Source organism: Branchiostoma floridae, chromosome 9, assembly GCF_000003815.2.
Source record: "Branchiostoma floridae strain S238N-H82 chromosome 9, Bfl_VNyyK, whole genome shotgun sequence".
In the NCBI taxonomy this organism is placed as follows: domain Eukaryota; kingdom Metazoa; phylum Chordata; class Leptocardii; order Amphioxiformes; family Branchiostomatidae; genus Branchiostoma; species Branchiostoma floridae.
Window position 1 is genome coordinate 19,033,141 of NC_049987.1, and position 20,872 is coordinate 19,054,012.

A 20,872-nucleotide genomic window follows, 5' to 3' on the forward strand; every position below is an offset into this window, starting at 1 on the left:
TATTTTCATAACCTCATGTTGATATTCACATCAAGACACTGAAGATTGAAAACAACACAGACAACATGTCAGATTGTATGTGTTTCTGACTACATAATAGAGAATAATTCGCCTAGAAAAAAGGCATCTCATCTATGTTGCTGTTTGGAAAGAGTTGTTCTACCTTAAGCAAGTAAAGAATTATGGAATCAATGCTGCTTTCATTGCCTTACTTAGTTTTTTGATATCTCTATATCTATGGTGAGTTACCTAGGCCCTACAGACACTGTAAGTAAACTGAAGACTAGATTTTATTCCTAAATGAACATAAAACTTACCTACATTTTTACTTCTCTCATCTCATCTCTGGTCTTTTCTAAACTAACTTGGTCCTCTATGTCTTTGTGTTTGGCAATATAAAGGCAGCAAGTTACATGTGTTGTCTGATTTTCAGGTAAACATTATGGATGATTTCTGTTCTAAATAAGATATTTAAAAGAAGGACTTGTTTTGAAAATGGTTTCAAATGTCCTCACTAAAAATATCTTAACAAGCAACTGTGCTTTGGTTTCATGGCAAATAGCTTATGTAACGTTTTTGTTCATCGAGCTATGCAACTGATGACACACTTTTACTTGCATAAAGTACTTGAGCTGTAAATGTCACAAGCTTCATGACCTACTTCTGTCAGGTATATAAATAAACTCTTACTGGAGCATTCATAGAACAGTTCTTTTCTGCAAACTGCATCTTCTGCAGTTGACGATGCTACGAAAATCATCATCTGAAAGGACAGGAATAGTAGCTCCTGTAGCCAAGACTTCGAAACTTGGAGATCTTTTTGTATAGTGTAAGCATAGGATTTGGATATAAAAAAACCTCTTACTGGAGCATTCATAGAACAGTTCTTTTCTGCAAACTTAGCATCTTCTGCAGTCGACAATGCTACAGAAATCATCATCTGAAAGGACAGAAATAATAGCATCTGAAGCCAAGACTTTGTAACTTGGAGATCTTTTTGTGTTATATACCTCTGTCAAGTATATAAATAAACTCTTACTGGAGCATTCATAGAACAGTTCTTTCCTACAAACTACATCTTCTGCAGTTGACAATGCTACAGAAATCATCTCTAAGGACAGAAATAGTAGCTCCTGTAGCCAAGACTTCGTAACTTGGAGGTCTTTTTGTGTAGTGTCAGCATAGGATTCAGAGGTGCATATTGGTCATTAAACCTGTTAATACCATGCTTAGACATGTTCCCAAGCATCTAGTAAGCTTTTTAGTCAAAAGATGTGATTTGTGTAAACAAAGATTTGTACATACCATGCCTAAAATCTGTGAAATAGTTGTTTTTTACTAAACACAATGTTCATTGCTTTGGTGGTACATGCAGCTTGTATCTGTTTTTACATAATGGAGTACAAGTTGATAACCAACTTTTTTTCTTCAAAATTCTTGTTATAACTATAAGTTTGTGTGTGTAAGGAAAATTTCACAGTGACCCAGTGGTACTTCATTTCTAAGCTCTTCCTGCTCATAAAGGCCTATCAAAGCAATAGATATTAGATGGGGAAAAGCAGGATTCTGGATAAGTTCCTTATTAAAGTCTCTAAACTTTAGTATCATTCCTTCATATTAACAACATAATTTTAGTGTGGAAAGAAAGCTCTAATGTCCTATTCCCTGTATTTTTCATTCTTTAAAGTTGTTTGAAGAAAGTATAACCAAAATGGTTGAGCACAATGCCCCTATAATGCTGCAATACTTGCAGTGTTTTTTTTTTTGTGTATGTGCAAAAACTAGAAGTAGCATATTTGTAGTGCGTGTGGTGTAGTAACATATTTGCTGTGCATCAACATTATAATATTGCTGTGCATCATTCTGGTATAGATAAGTCTACCAGTGTCAGAAATATTGTAACTGTTCCATGGTGCCAAACACTTTTGTCAAAGAGATAGCTCACCTAAAGCTATGTGAACATGTTATACTTTGGTACCTGAAAAAAGCGAATCTGACTATCCATATTGATGGAGATAAATAAAAAGCAAACATTAAAGAAATGACACACACTTTGGGACATAAATAGACTTTATTCGATATGTCCATCTTCAACATGTGATATACAATAAAAATCTTTGATAGTATAAATTGATACTATATAAGTAGTTGAAAGTAAGATGTATAAGAGTAAAAGTGCCATTGGCTTACGTTTTTACTGCATAATGCGTTGCTGCAGGTAAGGATGTGTGTGTTGTATGTTCAGTGTTTTACTGTTTTCGTAAAGACAGCTTCAGTTTACTTCAGTTACCCCACATCCAATCCAGCCCCGCTCCCCGAGTGTAAACAGTGTTGCGTTCTATTAATCAACAGCCAATTGATTGTACTTATGGGCGCAGGCTCACACCTCAAACAGGCCCTGGAATGTGGTCAAACCTGAGAAATATTCCTCTCCCTGTCAGACCAGTTTGGCCCATAGGGAGTTTACTGGATAAGCACATGTTTTGGATGCTGGTCAGTTGGTGACCTTTGTCCTCCCCTATTTCTGCCTGGTGCCAGGGGATCCAAGGACAGTTGGCTCCGCCTTCTTGTTGACAGAGCTCTGTTCAATCTGTAGGGCCTCTTCACTAACTTCAGTCCTGCTTGTCCGATATCTCAAAAGCACACGTATAGGGGATACAAACTTTCGGGGGTCCTGGCCAGCTTGTGATGGTCAAGCCGATACCATAAAGAGATGTGAACTGGACAGGCCAGAACGGATGTCTACCGTGAATGCCCTTTTCTCACACTGACTGACCACTTGCTAGCTGGCACATAGTGAAGAACTGTGTGCGCATGTTGTGCCTCTATGCAGTTTGGTCATTGTACAAGGCTGGGGATCAGCGGAGCTCCAGCCAACTCCCATGACCCCTGTATTTATGGGTATTGTTGACACGACCCTGGAGGTCAGCGTGGCTTGCCCCTTCTCCGCATTCATTAACTCCTTTGAGTGGACATACCATTCCTTCTGGAATTGAACTTCTATCTCTTACACCATCTCTGAAGAGTAGATGGGCAGTCTTTGTTCAACGGCATGGTCAAAACACCCTGATCCCCCTCTTACTACAGTTGAAACAACACAACAGATGTAATCAGATACTCTGCCAACAAGCAGCCAGTGCCACTGGACTGGCAAGCTGGTCAGTACAGGTCACTACAGGTCAGGAGAGAATCTTGCAAACGGTGTGACTAGTAGCCGACCATACAGAGAGAGGGCTTTCCCATTTTTCGGGATATTCTAGGTGATGGTTCAGCATGATGACAGTGATGAATCCTTGCAGTTCAGCACAACCAACTCCCATGATAGGAATGTTCTTAATTGGTCGTCAGTTCTTTGATAGCTTTTGCCCCAGTGAAGTAGAATGCAGGTGTTGGCAAAGCAAATATAACAGAGGATATCACTGATTTGGGGTTATCACAGATTCACTCCTATCCCAGCAGAATGTCCTCTCTCACAGTCCTTGTTCCATGGAAAACGTCTGAAATACAGAAAGGAAAAACTTGTAAAGAACACATTGCATTTCACATCAAGAACATTTTCTTCTTGAATATTTGAGCGCCAGCTTCCGAAAAGGTAAAATCATATAAAGTGGCCAACTACAGCAAGAAATAAAAAGGTTAAACCAACTTGTGTGCGTCATCATAAGATGGGTTCTTCAAAAGCACTGGATTTAGTATGTATGATGGTGCTTTTTACTATATTTGTAGATTTTGGTTCATCTGTTGACATCTCGTTTGTATTGTCAAGACTCATGTGTGTTTTAATAGTAAGACACATCTTGACTGACGTCTGTTTGATATTGTTCAAACTAGGATATGTAGATGTGAACAGTGCTTCTTTGGGTTTCACTGGTTTTCCTGTAAAAAAAATCGTTTCTATGTAGAAAGATCCAAAGCCTTTAGGTTTTACATTTTTCTCGAAGCTTAAAAAGAAATGTGCCCTTTGTTTTTAAATTTCTCCATTCAAAGTCTCCAGTTCGTAGAAAAGAAATTTGACAAATGAAAGTAGTTGAGAGGTAGATCTACTACAAAGGTAACACTGTGATTGTTTCACAACTTAACCCTGTGGCTAGTGAGTGGACTATCCTAAATTTCCTCACTCTTTAAAAATAGGCTCTAATTGTAGTGTATGTTGAAGTGTATATAAAAATGTATCCATGTCAATCTTAATAAAGAAGATTTGACCCAAAACTGGTCCGTTGTTTTACTGTGTTGTACAACTTGTAGCCAGTACAAGGTATGGAAATAGGAATAGGGCCTTCTGAGAAAAAGGACGGAACCACTGATAACTGACCACAAGCTTTGTCTAAATCTTTCCCTTCCTTCCTTCAGGGTAGAAAATAAAGCTGTCGGGCTAGAGGGAAACCCATTTTATTCTGACTGTTTGGACAAAAGATGAACATGATGGATTTTTATGACGTGTTATAATTGCAGGCAACACCTGCATGTCTGTTACACACCTTTATATCACAGTTGTCAGTGTCTACAGTTGGATTTTGCACCAGGCTTTTTAGAGTAGACAAAGAAAAAAACTTTTACTCTGTCAACCACCTTGAAACATTTGTGAAATGTTGGCTATTTTTTTAAAACTCACAAAACTGGTGTTATCACTTTGGAAAATGATATCTGAAAAGGTACTAGCTTTGGTAGATATCTGACAAGAAGTACAAAATGAGGCTACACAACGCTTTATCAAATTGTTGACCATATTTCATGAAGTTTGCACCATTTGTAGGGTTACCAGTGTTACTGGATTCTTGACAACCATGTTTCTAATAACTGTAAAAACTGTAAAATAAAGAGAATCCATGCAGAAAAGGGGTGTTTTGGCCAAAAGTTGCTAGAAAGCTTGTACTAAGAGAGGCTTATCAGTTATCAAGTCAGCATTATCTTCTTAAAGTGTTTAAGAATGGTTTCTCCTGTATTTCAGCACTTAACTTCTGTGTAGAATACACTTGTTTAAAAAAAAACAACAACAACTGTGTAGCAAAAATACTAGCTTTAATAGTTTGAAGGAAAAAGATGAGGTGTGATGCAGAGATGGGTCTAAGAGTTCAAACAAGCAAACTACACTAAAGGAAAAGGCATGTGTAATGTTTGATCAGCACGTGCATCTAAGCAGTTTACTTCCACTAAGTGTTTTAAATGTTTGCTCTCAGGGTAGAGCATGTCAAATAGGTATACAACTTACACTTCTTGATTGCATGGGAGAAACTTGACAGTTAAGTACTTGTCTTACCCAAAGTTTGGTGGCGGTTAGGGAAAAAGTTGTGTAGTTGTACTTGTACAAGTAGTGTTCTGTGGAGGTTGAATAGTTGATATGCCTGCAATGTTTGCTCCATCATAGCTTAATAAATACTTAAGCTGTGATGATAATAAAATAATCTGTTTTTATGAAATTGATGTGTAGACTTTGTTGACTAAATGAAATGAAACAGACAATGTCCACTTGAATGAAGGTTAAAGAACTTCACATGGATTGTTGAAAGAAGGCCTTCATCGGTAGATGAACGGTAGTTAGCAATCTGTAGGGAGATACCTTTTGATTGTATTCAAAATTCTTGCCATGATTTTGATTTTGAAAAAACAAACAAAAAACAACATTATTTCATTGAAAGATGGATTTTTGAAAGAAAGGAAGGTTTTAACCAAAAGCTTAGGCCAAGCAATTGTTGTCAGTTGTAATGTTCACATGTATTTCCTATACATGGAAAGAGAAAACACTTTGTGTCTGTCCTAGATATGGGAAGAGGAAAGACCTATCTGGGAGAATGTTTTCCTGATAAGATGGTTTGATACTACTGAGGAATAAGCCATCTTGGCTATTAAACCCAAAAGGAAAAGAAATGCACACGCTCAACGTGAGAGAGGATGCTTTTCAAGTACAGTACCTGAAATGATAAAAAGGAAAAGTAACATACTTTTAACCACGAAGTTACCTAGACATTACCAGTATCTTTTCATCTGTTAACGTACTACTACAGCCCAGTACTGAGGTAGAATAAATGGGTGTAAAGTAAACGTTCGTATTTAGTTTCAAATTGTTTCTCTTGACTTCTTACTTTAACTGCACAAAATTAGGCTATACCATTAACACAGCAATAGAACATTAGAAGGACAGCTTGATGGGAAGGAAGAGACAAGAACCTTTGTATGCCTTTGATTTCAGGAGCATCAGGTGTGTAAATAGCCTGAGAGGATAGTGCTGTTCCCTTTGATGTCTTTGTTGGATTCAGAACAAATTGTTCACAATAGGAAAACCCTGCAGCATTCTTGTAAAAGCTTGATGATTTGATTGATTGAGTAACGATCGCTCAGGAATTTTGAGTAGTCTTCAGGCAGCGCTCTTCTCCGTTTCTCGGCACCAGGTTTTGTACACATCGTGTGAGAGCGTAGCGTACTTAGTATCAAACCAAAGCAGAGGTAAGAAATTGAACAATACTGATGTGTGCTTTGTGGGCTGTGTCAGGTTGCCTTTGAAGTCTTGAGATGACTGACAGGTTCCTTCCTCCCAAGCTTTCAGAGTCTCATGCCCAGGAACACCATTCAGCGAGCTGACATCTCGGTGCCTGGGGCCGCCGAAAAAGATGTCAAACCCATTGACTGCGTCTTTCGGTAGACAAATTCTGATGCTCTGTGTCTTTTACTCTCGCAAGTGCAATGGCAAAGGTTGTGACATGTTGTTTAGCCTCGATTGTTTGTCAATTCACGCCAGAAGGAATTCCCTCCCGGTGCCATCAGGGTCAGGTAGAAGCAGCGCAGTTCACACCAGGCACAATGCCCCCCACATTTATATCTTTCCAAGTTTACAAAAGTCGGTCAATTGAAAGTTCTCCCTGATCTGCATTTCAAGTGGTGGGTCTTTGTGCGGAGATGGGGACTGGCTAATTGACTTGATATTGAGGGTGCATCATGATGGAGGAAAGGTCTCCACAGTACCAACTCCCAGTCCTCTCGCTTTGTGCCTTCTCATGAAATGCGGAAAATTGTAGCCATGCTTTTTTCGCAAAATGTTACTAGACTAATACTAGACGCAAATCACAAACATAACACACTATGGATTGCCATCAATTGAAATGTTACATGTAGCATAGAAATAATTTCACACTGAAAACTGTATATAGCTCTAAGTATGACAGACTAACTGGTGTTGCTCATATGCTCATAGGTTTTTGCACTGACGTTGTCGGCGCATAGTTTCGTCCTAATCTAGCCATAGTATTCCATCCTTTTTTGAAAATAGAAATTGGTTGGTTTGGAGATGTTACTAAATGATCAAGACAACAATTTATAGGTTTGTGGTGGCTTTACCAATTGTTCTTAAGAGCAGTGATATGTGATGGTATGCACTTCAAATACAGTAAAATGAAATTGTGTGTCCTGGCCTCTGGTAGCGTATGCACAGTTATTTCTCCAGTTCCATGCTCGCCAATAGGTAACAGATGTCCATGGGCGTGGCCCTTCTTTTCTCTCTCCTGAGAACATTTTTTGATGCATGGGAGTTTCTCCTTTTCAAACCACCTCAACTGAGTGACAGCATCATTGATGGGGTAGTTCCAGATAGGGGGAAGTTGTTTGTTCCGGGGAGGCGGCATGTGTTTCCATGTGTGTATTTGCGGCAACACAGGCATGTTGTTGACGCACTGAAATTGTGTGCCTACATTCTCATAAATAAACATGATTTACCACAGGTGCATGCTCCCTATATCATTTTCAGTAATGATACTAATTTTCGGTGCTACCGTTGTTGCATACATGTTCGGCGTGGAAAATTAGACCTTCAGAATACAAAAATGTATTCCAAGAACATGGAGATGCTGAATTTTATATGACCCTTTTTATTGATACTTAATTATGCATTACTTCTGAAGCCTTGCCTCTTCCTTATTGATTTAAGCTCTCCACCACAGCTGTTGATAAACGATGGAGAGTAGTTGCTTTTTGAAACACCCATCAAACTGACCAGAGGTCCTTAGTCTATCCATTAAAAGTAAACCCCAAAAAAGGATTTTACAATTACTAGAATAGTTGCTCATCTATAAGCTCTGCCCTTCTTTACATTCCTCTTGCCAAGCTTTCAGTTTGCTCACATATCCCCTCTCCTCATTCATGTATGGTTTATGCAATGGTACCAGTCCAAAGCAGTGCTACTTTTGTATAAACAAAGCTGATATTATCACCAAATGACCAATGGAAGAAACTGTTAGATACTTGTTTTGTGTGTACAGTATTTCTCCCATTTGTTTGTTACTGACTGTTACAACTTACACCATAACTGTACTGTAGCCAGGATACTCCAAACTATACCCAATGTATAATTTGGTCACAGTTTGTACGGCTTAGTCTTTTTTTTTAAAGAATGTTATTTATTTAGAATTAATGTGAGCCCAAATCAACCATAAGCACAATTTTCTCTTGGTTGAGGTAAGAAAATATAGCACTACTATAGTGATGACTTAATTCATTTTTCTGTGTTATTTTTTTGTGAAGTTGTATTTCCAGGAATTCACCAGGGAAGGTGGCATTTCATTTTGAAAAGGTCTGCGTTCACCCCTCCAAATTACTTACTTGTAATCCTGCCTAGGAAGCGTTTATCCAGGTATTTAGTCTCCAGCATGAGGCTTATTAGGCAGGCACGCTGTTATCTGTTAGTCAAGGGCAAACTGCAGAAACCAATTGGCCAGCACTTGACCCGAAGGCACAGGCACCCATGAACTTGCTGTGTCCATTTAAGTGGGACAGAAGCTAGCCTTCGGGATGTCACCAGAGATTTTTTGCAGAGTTTATGAAACCTTGGGGGGAAGTCTAAGGTTAGACTCACAAACTTGCTTATTTGTTCTGCTCCCCCAAATGCGATGTAAATAGAAATCAAGACATTGTTTTTAACAACATGTGCTTGTATGATGCTAATGACATGTCCCTCTTTTCGTACCCTGCGCAGAAAGTAATCAGGAAAGGAGGTTTCCGCAGCCTTGGAGAGGGGGAACGTGTGGAATTTACCTACAAGGTCTCAGAAAAGGGACTGGAGGCCACATTGGTAACGGGACCAGGGGGCTCGGAGGTCGAGGGGAGCAAACGGAGACCAAGACCTGTTGCACAAAGAAGAAGAGGGAACAGGTATACCATCTTTAAACCCTTCAAATTACAAAAACACCCCCTTTCCACAAGATGTAACCAATATTTGTATAATTTGATTTGTGCGGCCCTTGATTGAAAAATTGGAATACGTTGCATAATATAAAATTATGACAAGAGACGACAAAACACTCAAAACATACAAGAAGTACTTTTTTTTTGCGTATAGTACTATAGAATTTATTGAGCAATGTATCAAATTTTTGGTTGTTTCCAGTGGAAAGGGGGTGTAAGAAGTCAAAGTTGTGAATTGCTGTATGTATTGAAAGTTTGAAAGTGAGTGCCCTTCCATATAATAGACCTGCCTTTTCAGAATGTTGTTAACACTTAAGACAGTCAAGGTCAACTGTTTGCTCCAAGAAACAAAAGTTCAAAGCAGAAGTCTTAAAACTTTTTTTTTTAACACAGGTGCAATACGAGTGGTCACTCTCATTTAACATGCTAACAGATTTTCCCAGGTTTTGATTAAACCTATTACCGAATATCACTCCAGCTATTTTCAGAAATGAGTACGGAATAACACAAAGGAGTAATCCATCCTCTGTCCTTTGATAACAGCATTAGTGAAAACTGGATTAAGTTTGACACTGGCAGAATTCTAGTAGGCCTCTCCCAAGAAGGAAGTCAGTGTATTAACATTATTGCCGGTCAGTAGGTATGTAATGCCAGGTGGCACACCATCTGGCCCATGACCTCCTGGGTTCAGAAGAAGTGTAAGGGGGAAGAAGCTGACAACTTTTGCTTCAGAAGAAACGTGTGCACCCCCTCTATACCCTCCAATTCATTCATGTGTCCTCATATAAGATTATGACTTTGTCAAGGCCAAATTTAAGGGCCCAGGAGAGGGTTTAGTGTCCTGGAAGTACCATATGTTTTTGGTAGTTATAGTCATGTCCCAGCAGTTGGCATTTCCGAACATTGCTTCGCTTCTTCCACCCTGCCACCTAGTGTGTAGGCCAATAGCAAGGCTTGGACAAAAGAACAAGGAACAATACATTTTAAAATAGATGAAAACTGGTAACCTCACCGTGATGGAGAGAGTACAACAAAGGAGGGATTCCTATTTTATATTGCTCAAGTGTGCAGCTGCCCATTTACCATAGCAACTGCCGCAGGTATCCTGGGAGAACAAAGAGAAAACTACAAAGTCATTGTGCAGGATTCTGAGAAGTAGTACGTGGAGTGGGGTAATGCACGGCAGTGTTTTGGCGATGGTGAATGCGACTCCTTTGAAAGCTCACTGTGTGTAAGTTGCTGGTACAAATGAAGACGGGCTTGAAATAGAAAAATCCATAATAATTGGTAACCTGGTTCAATGTGATTCGAGCTAAATACTTCCAATGACTTTGTGTCAGCTAGCCAGCTATTGGTACATTAAAGACACAGCTACAGTTGTGTGCTTAAATATCATATCAGGTACAGGGGCCAATACAAAGGTTTATGTGTATATCTAAACTTGTACAAATTCAATATTCTCCAAGTACTAGAGGTTAAGTCGGGGAGACATAGTAGTCGGGAAAATTACAGGAGCGCGCTGGTAGTTTTCCAGACAACTACTATATCTCCGCAACACAACCTCTGCTTGGACAATCACTCACACACTCACTATAATATTGAATACAAATTCAATGCAAAGAAACTGAATGTTTCTTTGGACTTTTGGTATCTCACACTTAGAACCTAGTATTGTGAGAAGATCTCAAATCAGAGAAGCGAAGTATCCTTTTTTAGCACTCAATGTTTTTGATAGTCTCTGATAGAAATTGCATGATTGAAATTATGAATATACTTTCGAAAGGGTATGATTTTATGTAGGTACAGTACTGGTATATTGACACTTGACATTTGAGTAGTATCATGCCTATAAGTGGAGGAGGGGGGATATTAAATCTACCGACAGTATAACTATAGTAACTATAACTTCCTACCACTAAATATCTCTGGCTAGTTCCTCACCCGTCTCTTGTGGACATTTACTCTCAGAATCCCACAAAAAGAATCAGTAGAGTCCATTCCAAGACACCATGCGGATGTTTGTTGCCTTTGTCTAGAATTGATTTTAAAGTTTTGTAATTATATGTCTAGGACATTTGATACTTCAGAAATATTTTTAACACTGTTTCAACTTTATAAATATTTCCCTGGTCCTGTAAAACTTTGGAAATATTCATGGTGTGGAATTGGATACTTCTAATGGTTTCTAAATAATGATAACAGCATTCTACCATTATTTACCATTTTCTACCATTTTTTGTAAAAGGTTCAGTGGGCTGGGAAGATAGCAATTCACACATCCTTGCAAAGTATGGTTGGGTGCCATGCAACAATGGCCCACCACAAAGGATCCACCAGTGCCCAGCAGTGAAATCTAAAAATAAACAGATGCAACAATAGGGCTTACTTTTATGGGGACAATAAACTAATTTTACCATTTGGCCAGGTTTACCATTTTTTGTAAATATTTGTAAATGTGAAATAATCACAGAGAGGTTTCACAATTATTCTAAATAAAGATATTTTTGCACAGTTACTTTCAAAATGTTTCTAAAATATTCAAAGAACTTCAAATAAATGAGTATTTTCTTAGTCAATTTTTTGAAAATAATTTAATTATTGTGGCTCAGATATTCTTTTATTCAAAATAATTCAGACTAATTATAAATATCGCCTAAAAACCCTCATGGTGTCTTGGAATGGACTCTATCTACAGTTCCCCGTGATTTCAAGTTGATTTGACCAGTGGTTTCTTGTGAAGTTAGTTCACACAGATGAAAAATCAATCAAAAAGTTGTTCCATCTTATCGTAATTTTGATGTCTTCTGTCTGTCATACTGCCTGTCCAGTTATAGCCAATCTACCTCAACACCAATTTGTGACAAAGCCTAAAAGAAGGCAATCACATGCAGCAAGAGATGCACATAACTGAAATGACCGCTGAAACAGGTCTTAGCCGGGTTCACAGCTTACGTGGTCAGGTCATCTAGGCACTGCTGTTTTTCATATCCCCAGCATTACAATATACGCAGTGTAGCTATTGCATCACATACCGGTACTTGCGTAGTCAATGTAAATAAGCCAAGGTAGCGGGTAAAGGGGGAGGGGAGTCTGTTGCATACTGTGTGGAGATACAATATGACCAGATTACTGCCTTTGATATTATGAATGCATGCCACTATCATTTATGCTGACATGTTAAGTCCACCGGATGTACATGCATTTAATATGTGTGTACCTATCCTGTCAACCATAATCCACCTTGTCCAGGGACCACTCTGCTTAGTCAAGCCGATCTATATGATTATGAGCTCTGTTGGACACCAATACAAAGCCCTCCCTTTTTGAGACATATCTGTATGTTAAATAGGGGTGACAGAGAGGACAAGCTGTGGTAAAACATGTGAAGGTTTGATCAATAGTTTAGCTTCTAGTCTAGGGTTATTAAAAACCTGGACTTGACGTTGATCAGGCACTATTGGTAAAGGACAGAAATCTGCACCATTGTTTTAACCCTACTGGCATTTTAGGAATGACGTTATGTCCCACATACGTTTGCATTACTCTGGGTGGTAAATAAAATGGGTGCAAAGGTCATCGAGTGGGCAGGATCATAGTAGCACTGTAGGTTGCAATGATTTACATCTAAATGATAAGGATTGGGGAACAGAAATGATTCAATGGCATACTCCACACTTTAGTTACCCCCCTCCCCCTCAGAAAACCCAGTGTTCATATGACCCTGTGACTTTTGAATGTCCATTGGGTACTGTGGCAAAGTGCGCCTTTTGGTCCAGAACTCTTTTGGGCAAATTTCCAGCTTTTGGCCCTCCAGGCCAGTTGAGTCCAAGGCCAAGGTTGAAAGGGGACACTTCTGACTAGTTTCTCTTAACCTTTGCACAAATTTACTTCCCAATGAATCTTTCTGAAATGTTGGGGGAAGCCCATCAATGCTGAGAAATATATTGTATTATAAGCGCATTAGTCTAGGAAAAATTGGAGGCAGAATTTTGGCCACTTGCCAGTACAGGGCACAGCAAACAGGAAGTGCCCATCTTTGTTACCATGGTGATGACCCCTACTACACTGAGATCAAAGCATCAACACCACATGTTTAGTTTCTTCGCTTTGTCAGGCCAAATCAAAGAGGGGGACCCTTGTCAGATAGCCTGTCCTTGAGAGTTGAAGTCCAGGCAAACCTGTCTCTAGACACTGACACCCTGTCCAGCATGCGACTTACTGTCAACCCAACCAGGTTGGTAGATCTCTGAGTCTGAGATTTCACACTGCTAATATACATCAGATTTATGCTTGCTCCTCCCCTTTCTTTGAAGATGATTATCTTTGACATCTAAAACCAACAACTGGCAATCAATACAGAAGTTGAGCAAGAATGAGTCTTTGCCTATGTGGCCTTGACCCTGACAAGGCAGTGACAACAGGTACTGATTTACAACTACAGTATGCCTGAATACATTTCTTAGGAAAGGAAATAAACTGGTATGTTTGGTCATAACAGATAACAGGGTGCATATCTGACAATGAGGTACTTTATCTTTATCCTGAGCTATGTGTATGGCATGCAGTACAAGACAATGCAAATAACATGCATTGTAAATGAAGATAAATGACTTGTTTTTCACCTGGCCACCCAAATATGTGGTATATACAATATTCACTTAAGCCTTTTTATACAGAAACAATGTTTTTAAACTGCTTAGCATTTGCATGTGAAACAGTTCAAAGTTTGTCTGAGGACAGAAGACAGGAAGTATTGTTTTGCCACAATTAGAAAGGTCAAAGCACAAATTCAAAGCCCTCTTCAGAAATCCAAGGTCACCCCCACCCCTACAGTTAAGTGGTTTGGCCCAATTTTCAAGTGTTAACATGTTTTTAGATGATCGTTATTTGAGAAGGGTGTTCATAAGTGCTCTATATTTTGAACTACCTTCCCAACTTAAGTGTAGCTCTCCCTGAATGTGTGTCAATGAAATACCAACAGAATCCAGACTCAACAGGTCTGCAAAGTTGTGTGTTGGCTATAGATTTCAAAAGATTTCATACTCGAAGCATTTTGTATGGTCTATGTTCTTGGTATTTGGCTGGCATTAGCAACATAATCCGACATTTTATTCATTGATACAGGGTGTCAAGTACATTTGAAGTAAGGAGCCTCAAATAGCTGCTTCATTTGACAGTAATGAAGTACAAGACGTCTAATTTCCTCTGCTCACCAGGTTCACCACTGACAAAACCAAAAAAAAATGAACTAGAGGGTCACGATGGGATGGAAGCAGTAGGTAAAACACCCAATGAAAGACTGCTCCTAGTCAAATCATCAGGCGCTGAAATGGACAGGAAATGAATCGTTTTAGTTGTAATTTGCATATGAACAGGAAGTGACCCTTGACCGGAGGTCCCTGCATGCGTTCCTGAACTATTCCATGTGCCTGTAAATGTCACGTACAGACTGACCAACTACAAACTAGCATTTTTGTTGTCACAAAATTTACATTGTTGCTAGGTCACGAAAAAGAAATGTTCTCTTGAGAAGCAAAGTAAACATTATAATTGCAACACTTATCATAACAATTATGCAGTTTTGTTCTAAAAATAGGTGCCAGATATGCTTACTGTGATGTCATGGAAGGCATTGCACTGATAACAGTAATAAACTTGGTGACAAGAAACAAGAACTAAAAGTATCATATGTATGATTCAGCGATATCAAAGAGGGACTGTTGTACAGACATGTATTTTCATTGTACTGTCATTATTGAATGTAAGTTGTAGTTTTTTTGCTAGTCTGGCTAATTTTTCTGTAAAAACTGTTTCAGGTGTTACAACTGTGGTGAAATAGGGCACCATGCAAAAGACTGCACACTGGAACCACAGCCCAAGAGATGTCACATTTGCAAGTCGGACGACCATCTGAAAAAGGACTGCCCCCAGAGGGACAGAGAGGAGGAGAGAACTAGGAAGACTCAGGGTGAAAGAGATAATAGTAACAACAGTAACAGTAACAGTCAGGGTCACATGCAGGAAGGTCCAGCTGCTGCAGCACACTGATAGCACTGTGCCGAACAATATGACTCATACCATAGGCTTTCCTCAAAACCAAAGGTCACCAAATCTACAGCAGGGAAACTCTCAGGAGATATCTCAACCAAGAGAAAAATGTTCAATCTTATTTTGTTCATGGAAAGATTCTTCTATTTATATGAGACACACTGGTGCCCGGTAGAGTCACCTGAGTTATAAGTAGACCCCTCTATGGAGAGATGATACTTATTGAGAAGAAGAGAAAAAAACAACAAGTCTACCTAGAAACAAATCTAGTCGGCAGCGTAAAAAGTGCACTATATTTTTCTACCACTTGTAATTTATTATCATTAATATTTATGATAATAATTGCCTCAGGGTAAGAAAGTGTTTACTCAGGGATTTTGTATTACATGTAGCTATACAACAGCTTAAACTGCAGGTCCTTCTGTCAGTCTTCCCTTGCTGCCATGTTTGTGCATTGGTGTTTGGCGACTCATTTTGAACCCCACTTTATACATGCTTCCTCCCCCCTCTAAAAATGGTCGTTTTGGATCAGTAGGAAATTGTCCCAGACCAGCTGGACTGAATATACCTCCAACAGAATGTCTTGAACTAGACATACCAGGCCAGCTTGGGTCACTGAACAAGCATGTTGCCTTCCAAACAGTGGAAAAAATTCACTCCAGTAAAAAGCCAGAAAAGAAGAAAACAGGTCTTTTCTTTTGTTTGGACCGCATCCGTTATGCCCAAAAAGTACCAAACTGTGTACATCTGATACACTCAAGTCAAGATGGGCATTTTGTAACTGACAGGAAGATCTGTACTTTTTCCTGTCCCAGCAGCTGACTTGTAATGTTTTAGAAGTACTGTAGGTGTAAGTAGTACTATTAGGAATGATCATGACGAACGTTAGAACACAGAAGTGCTAGTAAGCCATTAACAGTGCAGAGTTAAGGCCATTACTTTCCAAGCTGCTGTTTTTTGCCCATGCAAATGTGATGGAAAGAAGAAATCCATATTGTTGTTTGTATGGTAACGCTGGGCTTGTCACCAGTTTTACAGCAGTGTATGGAAGCCATTTAGGTTCCTGTTTAGATTGGAAAGAATGTTCATGATAATGCAGTAGAATATGCAAGATGATGCAGTTAACCTGATGAATTGGCGTTTACCATGCTTAGCGTTATTTAAGTGGGGTAACTGCGCAACATGTATTACTGTTACCTACCAGTTGTTCTACAGTACAGTAGTACTAGTAGGAAACAGGCTGCACTCTCCGCCATGCAGTAGAATGGTCAGCTCGCCACCATATTTCTGGTCCTGATGCCAATGAAGAATTCTAGGCGTAGTAAACAGACAGGTATCATGTCTTGTTAAGCAGACTTGCGTCAAAAGTGTTGGTAGCGGCAAGCCCTGGTGACCAGCTTCACTGCTGAAAAACTCTTTTCTCTTTGGTTAGGACTGTGGAAAAGAAAAATATGAGATGTAGATAGCACAGTCATCAGTTTTAAAAACCTGTTTTTAAACTAGCATGTGGACCTATGCCTTGCTTTGCTATGTTCCAAAACATTGTCATTTTTTTCACTTAAATCCAAAGCAGAGTTTAACAAATGTTCAACATGAAAATCAGTTCTTTGCCTCCTCAAAGTGAACTTCAAGATGCGGTAATGGGTAAGATCATGTTTGAGGGGGTTTTTTTGCCACCAAGCTAAGTTTTCCAAGATGGAGAACATGGCTGCCTCAGGAAAACTGAGCATGAATATGCCTCTAGGGTTCTCATGTGAACTAGTTCTCTTGTCAAGTGTATACTGAGCAGTGTTTGTCACATTTCCTATCAACCAAAAAGTTCCAGAACTGCTGTTCTGAAATGCCTTACCAAATCCTGGGCATAATAGTCAATTGCCCAAAAAACTAAACCAAAGAAGCTCCAAGAAACCAAATTGTGGGTGTAAGTATTTTTCTCTTTCAACACTAAATCTCTTTAAAACGAAAGCTTTATAAGAAATTCTGTATATAGATAGCCATGCTTACAGAGATTACACTTTAGGGATGTTCTCCCTAGTAGAGTACAGACCAATGTCATCAGTGTAGGTAGAGAGTAGACCTTGTAAATTTCTTCACGAGCCATGTTGATTCTAAATTGCACATCATAGCACCTAGTTTTACTCATAGTAAGTGTATATGTGCACAAACTTTATTAAGATAATTGTTAAGTACCTAGTTTGGGGGATAGTAGGGCTTTTTATGAATGGATCAAAGACAATCCATGCTGCTCCTTTGATGTACTTTTGTATAAAATTTAAGATGTTTTAGATTTTATCCTGAAAGATTTGTATGATGTGAGAAAGGAGTTCGGAATTACGGAGAGGTGGAGAAAGCCTCAGACACAAAATTTTGTGGAATGTTTGCAGCATTCTGAAATACACAAAAAAAGGGTGAAAAATACAAAACAAGGAGAAAATAAATTGACATTGGCGTTCATTGTAATTTTCTTTGCTCACTTGACTGAGCTTACTTGACTGTTAAAACTTGCAGTTGCCCGCATTTCCTTGAAGAATACAAAGAATGAAATATTCCCCCAAAAGGGCTGATGTTGAGCCATATGATATTGTAAAACGAAGAGGAAAGCAGCTAGGAGTGTCTTAAAGGTCTTACTTGAATAATCAACTTCATGATAACCACCAATTTCTGGTACTGTTTACTACTGTTTCTTAGGATTTGTAATCAATGTAGGCACAATAACCATTTGGATGTATGTTTCTAAGGTTAATCATTCCTTCCTTTGTCAGGGAGTATGGGTTGTAGCCAAACCCTGTATGCATCTTACTGATAACCGACTGTAACCTTTGTACTGTTTTTTAGTCCACTCTTCCCACTCTCCAAGGTTGTAAAGAACAATCTGTTCAAAGCCACAGTTTTGCAGATGAAGACCCATACAACAGTGTTGTCAAAGAATAAAGTGATTTATTTACAGAACATATTCTTTGGCGTGTCTCTTTTCTTTAAAAAGAATATCGTTATCAATACTGTTGAACAGGGGTGGGTACTGGCACAGAATATTCAGGTACAGGTACGGACTTGAACCTGGACCTTGTTGTCTGTGAAAACTTGTGAATGGGAGATACTAAAAAACAATGGTCCATTTAGCTACAAAGGATTCTGTTTGGTAGAGTATCTGATGTCCATTGGCGTTTCAAAATCCTATCTTCATTTAAACAGCACCAACTGCTTCTGTTTTGTACCAAGTTTGACTGTAGAAAGTTGGTAAAAATGACTATCGACTCTCCACTACTTAGTTCTTGTTATTTTCTTGGACCTGTAAGACCCCAAACACCTGAACGCCTACTGATGAATGGGGATACACCCTCAGTCTTTGGACGTTTTTTGTCATGTACACCTTTGGTCAGTATACAGATGGCCACACCACAGATTGAAATGACTTAGATAACTTTGTTGTTAGTGAAACAGAATATTGACTGTCCCAAATACATTGTGCATCAAATTGTCCCTGCAAGGAGCAATTTTCCTTATTTTGAATTTGTGTTGTCCTTGAAGCACAGGCATTTTGAAGACTCCGCTACGTTTTGAAAAATCAATACCTAAATCAAATTTTTCCTCGCCTGATATCCATCATAATTATTGCTGTCAAGTCTCTTTTGTCCTTTCTTCTATTTGCTGAGAGGATGAAAGAGGCTCGGCAGATGAAACTGGAATGGATATCAGATTTTTACAGTCCAAAGGAATCATGTTGAAGCTGGAATAAAGAACATATTAAAGTTGTTGAAAAGACAATAACCCACTGGATTTCCTAGCAGAAGGATGTGCAAGGATTACTGACTGCCATTCAACACAATGATGAAATTTTAAACTATGACGCCGTTCAACGCACACAATGATGAAATTTTGAGTTTTCATTATGGGTTTGCATGCCTTTTTTCCATGAGGTGTATCAAGCTATTCTAATTAGCTAAATCACGTCGACCGATGATGAATTAGCTGTTAATCGTAGCTGGTCCAGTCTAATTCAGCGTCAAGCACTGTCAGTGAAAGGTAATTGGTCACTTTAAGTTCTCATAGCATGATTTTGACATCCCAATGTCATTGCTAAGCCAAATTCTTGGTACTATGTAGTCCAATGCCAGATTGCAACAAAGTCACAATGAAGCACCTGGCAATGTGGAGAGTCAACACCCTATCAGTATGAATACAAGGAGACAATCCAGTGAACACCTCTCCAAAACCTTTTGCAAGAACAAGGCAAATTTTAAAGCCTTGTCGTCCCCCCTAAACTTATAAATGTTTCCTAGCTTATGCAGAATGTCTAGATTGAAGCCAAAATTTTGCAAAGGTATTGTAAATAAGTAGTCCTCCTGTTTTTGATTTTTGGTGAAGTTGTTGAATAATTAACTGTTTTGATATGGATATGTTGTAAACATCCTTACCTTGTAACCAAGGGGTTTATCCATGGAAATATCGTATTTCCAATGCAACTGCATATCATTTCATCCCACCAGATTGTCACCAGAGCAGCACAGTAGGAAACTCATCAGTCAACCAGAACTTGAGATCAGGACCATAGTAAAGCTGCTTCAACATTTTTCCATCTGGATACATGTGCTGTAGACAGAATATCACTGGGTCTCAGGTTCATAAGTATAATACATGTATGTATACCTGAAAAGAAACAGAAACATGATATTATTCAGATCAGATCTCAGGAAGAGGCTTGGTAAGAAGACTTAAAGGGCCGGGAAGCACTGAATGACTCTGTACATCATACTGTAATTGCACCCGCCAATTGTTTCCAAGAAGAAATGCATTTGTACTGAAGTTCCCTTTCAGTCAAAGTTTCGACATCAGTTGGCTATGTTTTCATCCAGCATCATTTGAGAAAGCAAGCACACATGTACATTGTTGCCATATAAAATATGCCATTAAGAGCAATAATAACAATAGCAAAGCTATAGCAGAATTGACCAATAAAAATTGAATTTTGAAATCAGCAAACAGCTGACCTCCACCTCAGCCTGTCAACAAATTCATGGCACAACTGCTCCCCCTGTCTGATAAGTTTGGTACTACAACTACCATCAGCAGGTCAAGTAAGTTTGTCTTCATCTGGAAAATCAATTTGAAGCCTTGTTATCATTTGAACTAGAAAGTTCTCTAATGTTTCTTGTCGATAGCAATGAAAGAACAATTGTTACAACACAGTCATCTTATTGTAAAACATTGAGTCGTGTCGGAGTCAGTGAGTCAAATAACAAGATAGGATGTAAAATGTCTTGAAGACCCCAAAAGTCCTCAGCATTGGTTTTCTCGGACCTTAAACACTAGTCCTATCAGAAGGCAGTTTTATTCCTGTAGAAGCTTCCCTAGCAGCTTTTATTTTAAAGACAGTAAGCACTATCAATATATTGAACATAACTTGTGCCATCCAAAGTAAACAATGTTTGTGATTTAAACATGCATGAATAAGTCTAGCATCATATTTTTGTACATCTCACAGAAGCAAAAGTATATAACATATTTATGCAATGTTTTGTGCAAGACTTTGGCTAATATTCTGCATGTTGAACTTCATCAGTAAAACAGTGAATTCAATGTAAGAGAACCACCTCGTGGTGGACGAATGGTGGTCTTTTAACCTTTTAGACCCTTCTGATAAGCTTATAGCAGCCCT

The 20,872-nt window shown here is 38.8% G+C and overlaps 1 protein-coding gene and 1 long non-coding RNA gene across 4 annotated transcripts in view; one reads left to right on the forward strand and one right to left on the reverse strand.

Moving 5' to 3' along the window:
• The window catches only part of LOC118422462 (protein lin-28 homolog A-like), a 31,363-nt gene extending 13,194 nt beyond the window's left edge, over positions 1-18,169 (forward strand). For both annotated transcript variants that reach the window (XM_035830056.1, XM_035830057.1), the window contains exons 3-4: positions 8,960-9,135; positions 14,985-18,169. In XM_035830056.1, the coding sequence (XP_035685949.1) occupies positions 8,960-9,135; positions 14,985-15,216 (408 nt within the window). In that variant the 3' untranslated portion in view covers positions 15,217-18,169. The remainder of the gene's footprint in view (positions 1-8,959; positions 9,136-14,984) is intronic.
• The window catches only part of LOC118422463, a 21,966-nt gene continuing 3,146 nt past the window's right edge, over positions 2,053-20,872 (reverse strand). Inside the window, exons 2-4 of one of the 2 annotated variants that reach the window (XR_004831900.1) lie at positions 20,205-20,307; positions 19,632-19,863; positions 2,053-3,497 (exon numbers count right to left, since the gene is read on the reverse strand). This is a non-coding gene — a long non-coding RNA (uncharacterized LOC118422463). The remainder of the gene's footprint in view (positions 3,498-19,631; positions 19,864-20,204; positions 20,308-20,872) is intronic. The other variant, XR_004831899.1, reaches the window with a different exon arrangement.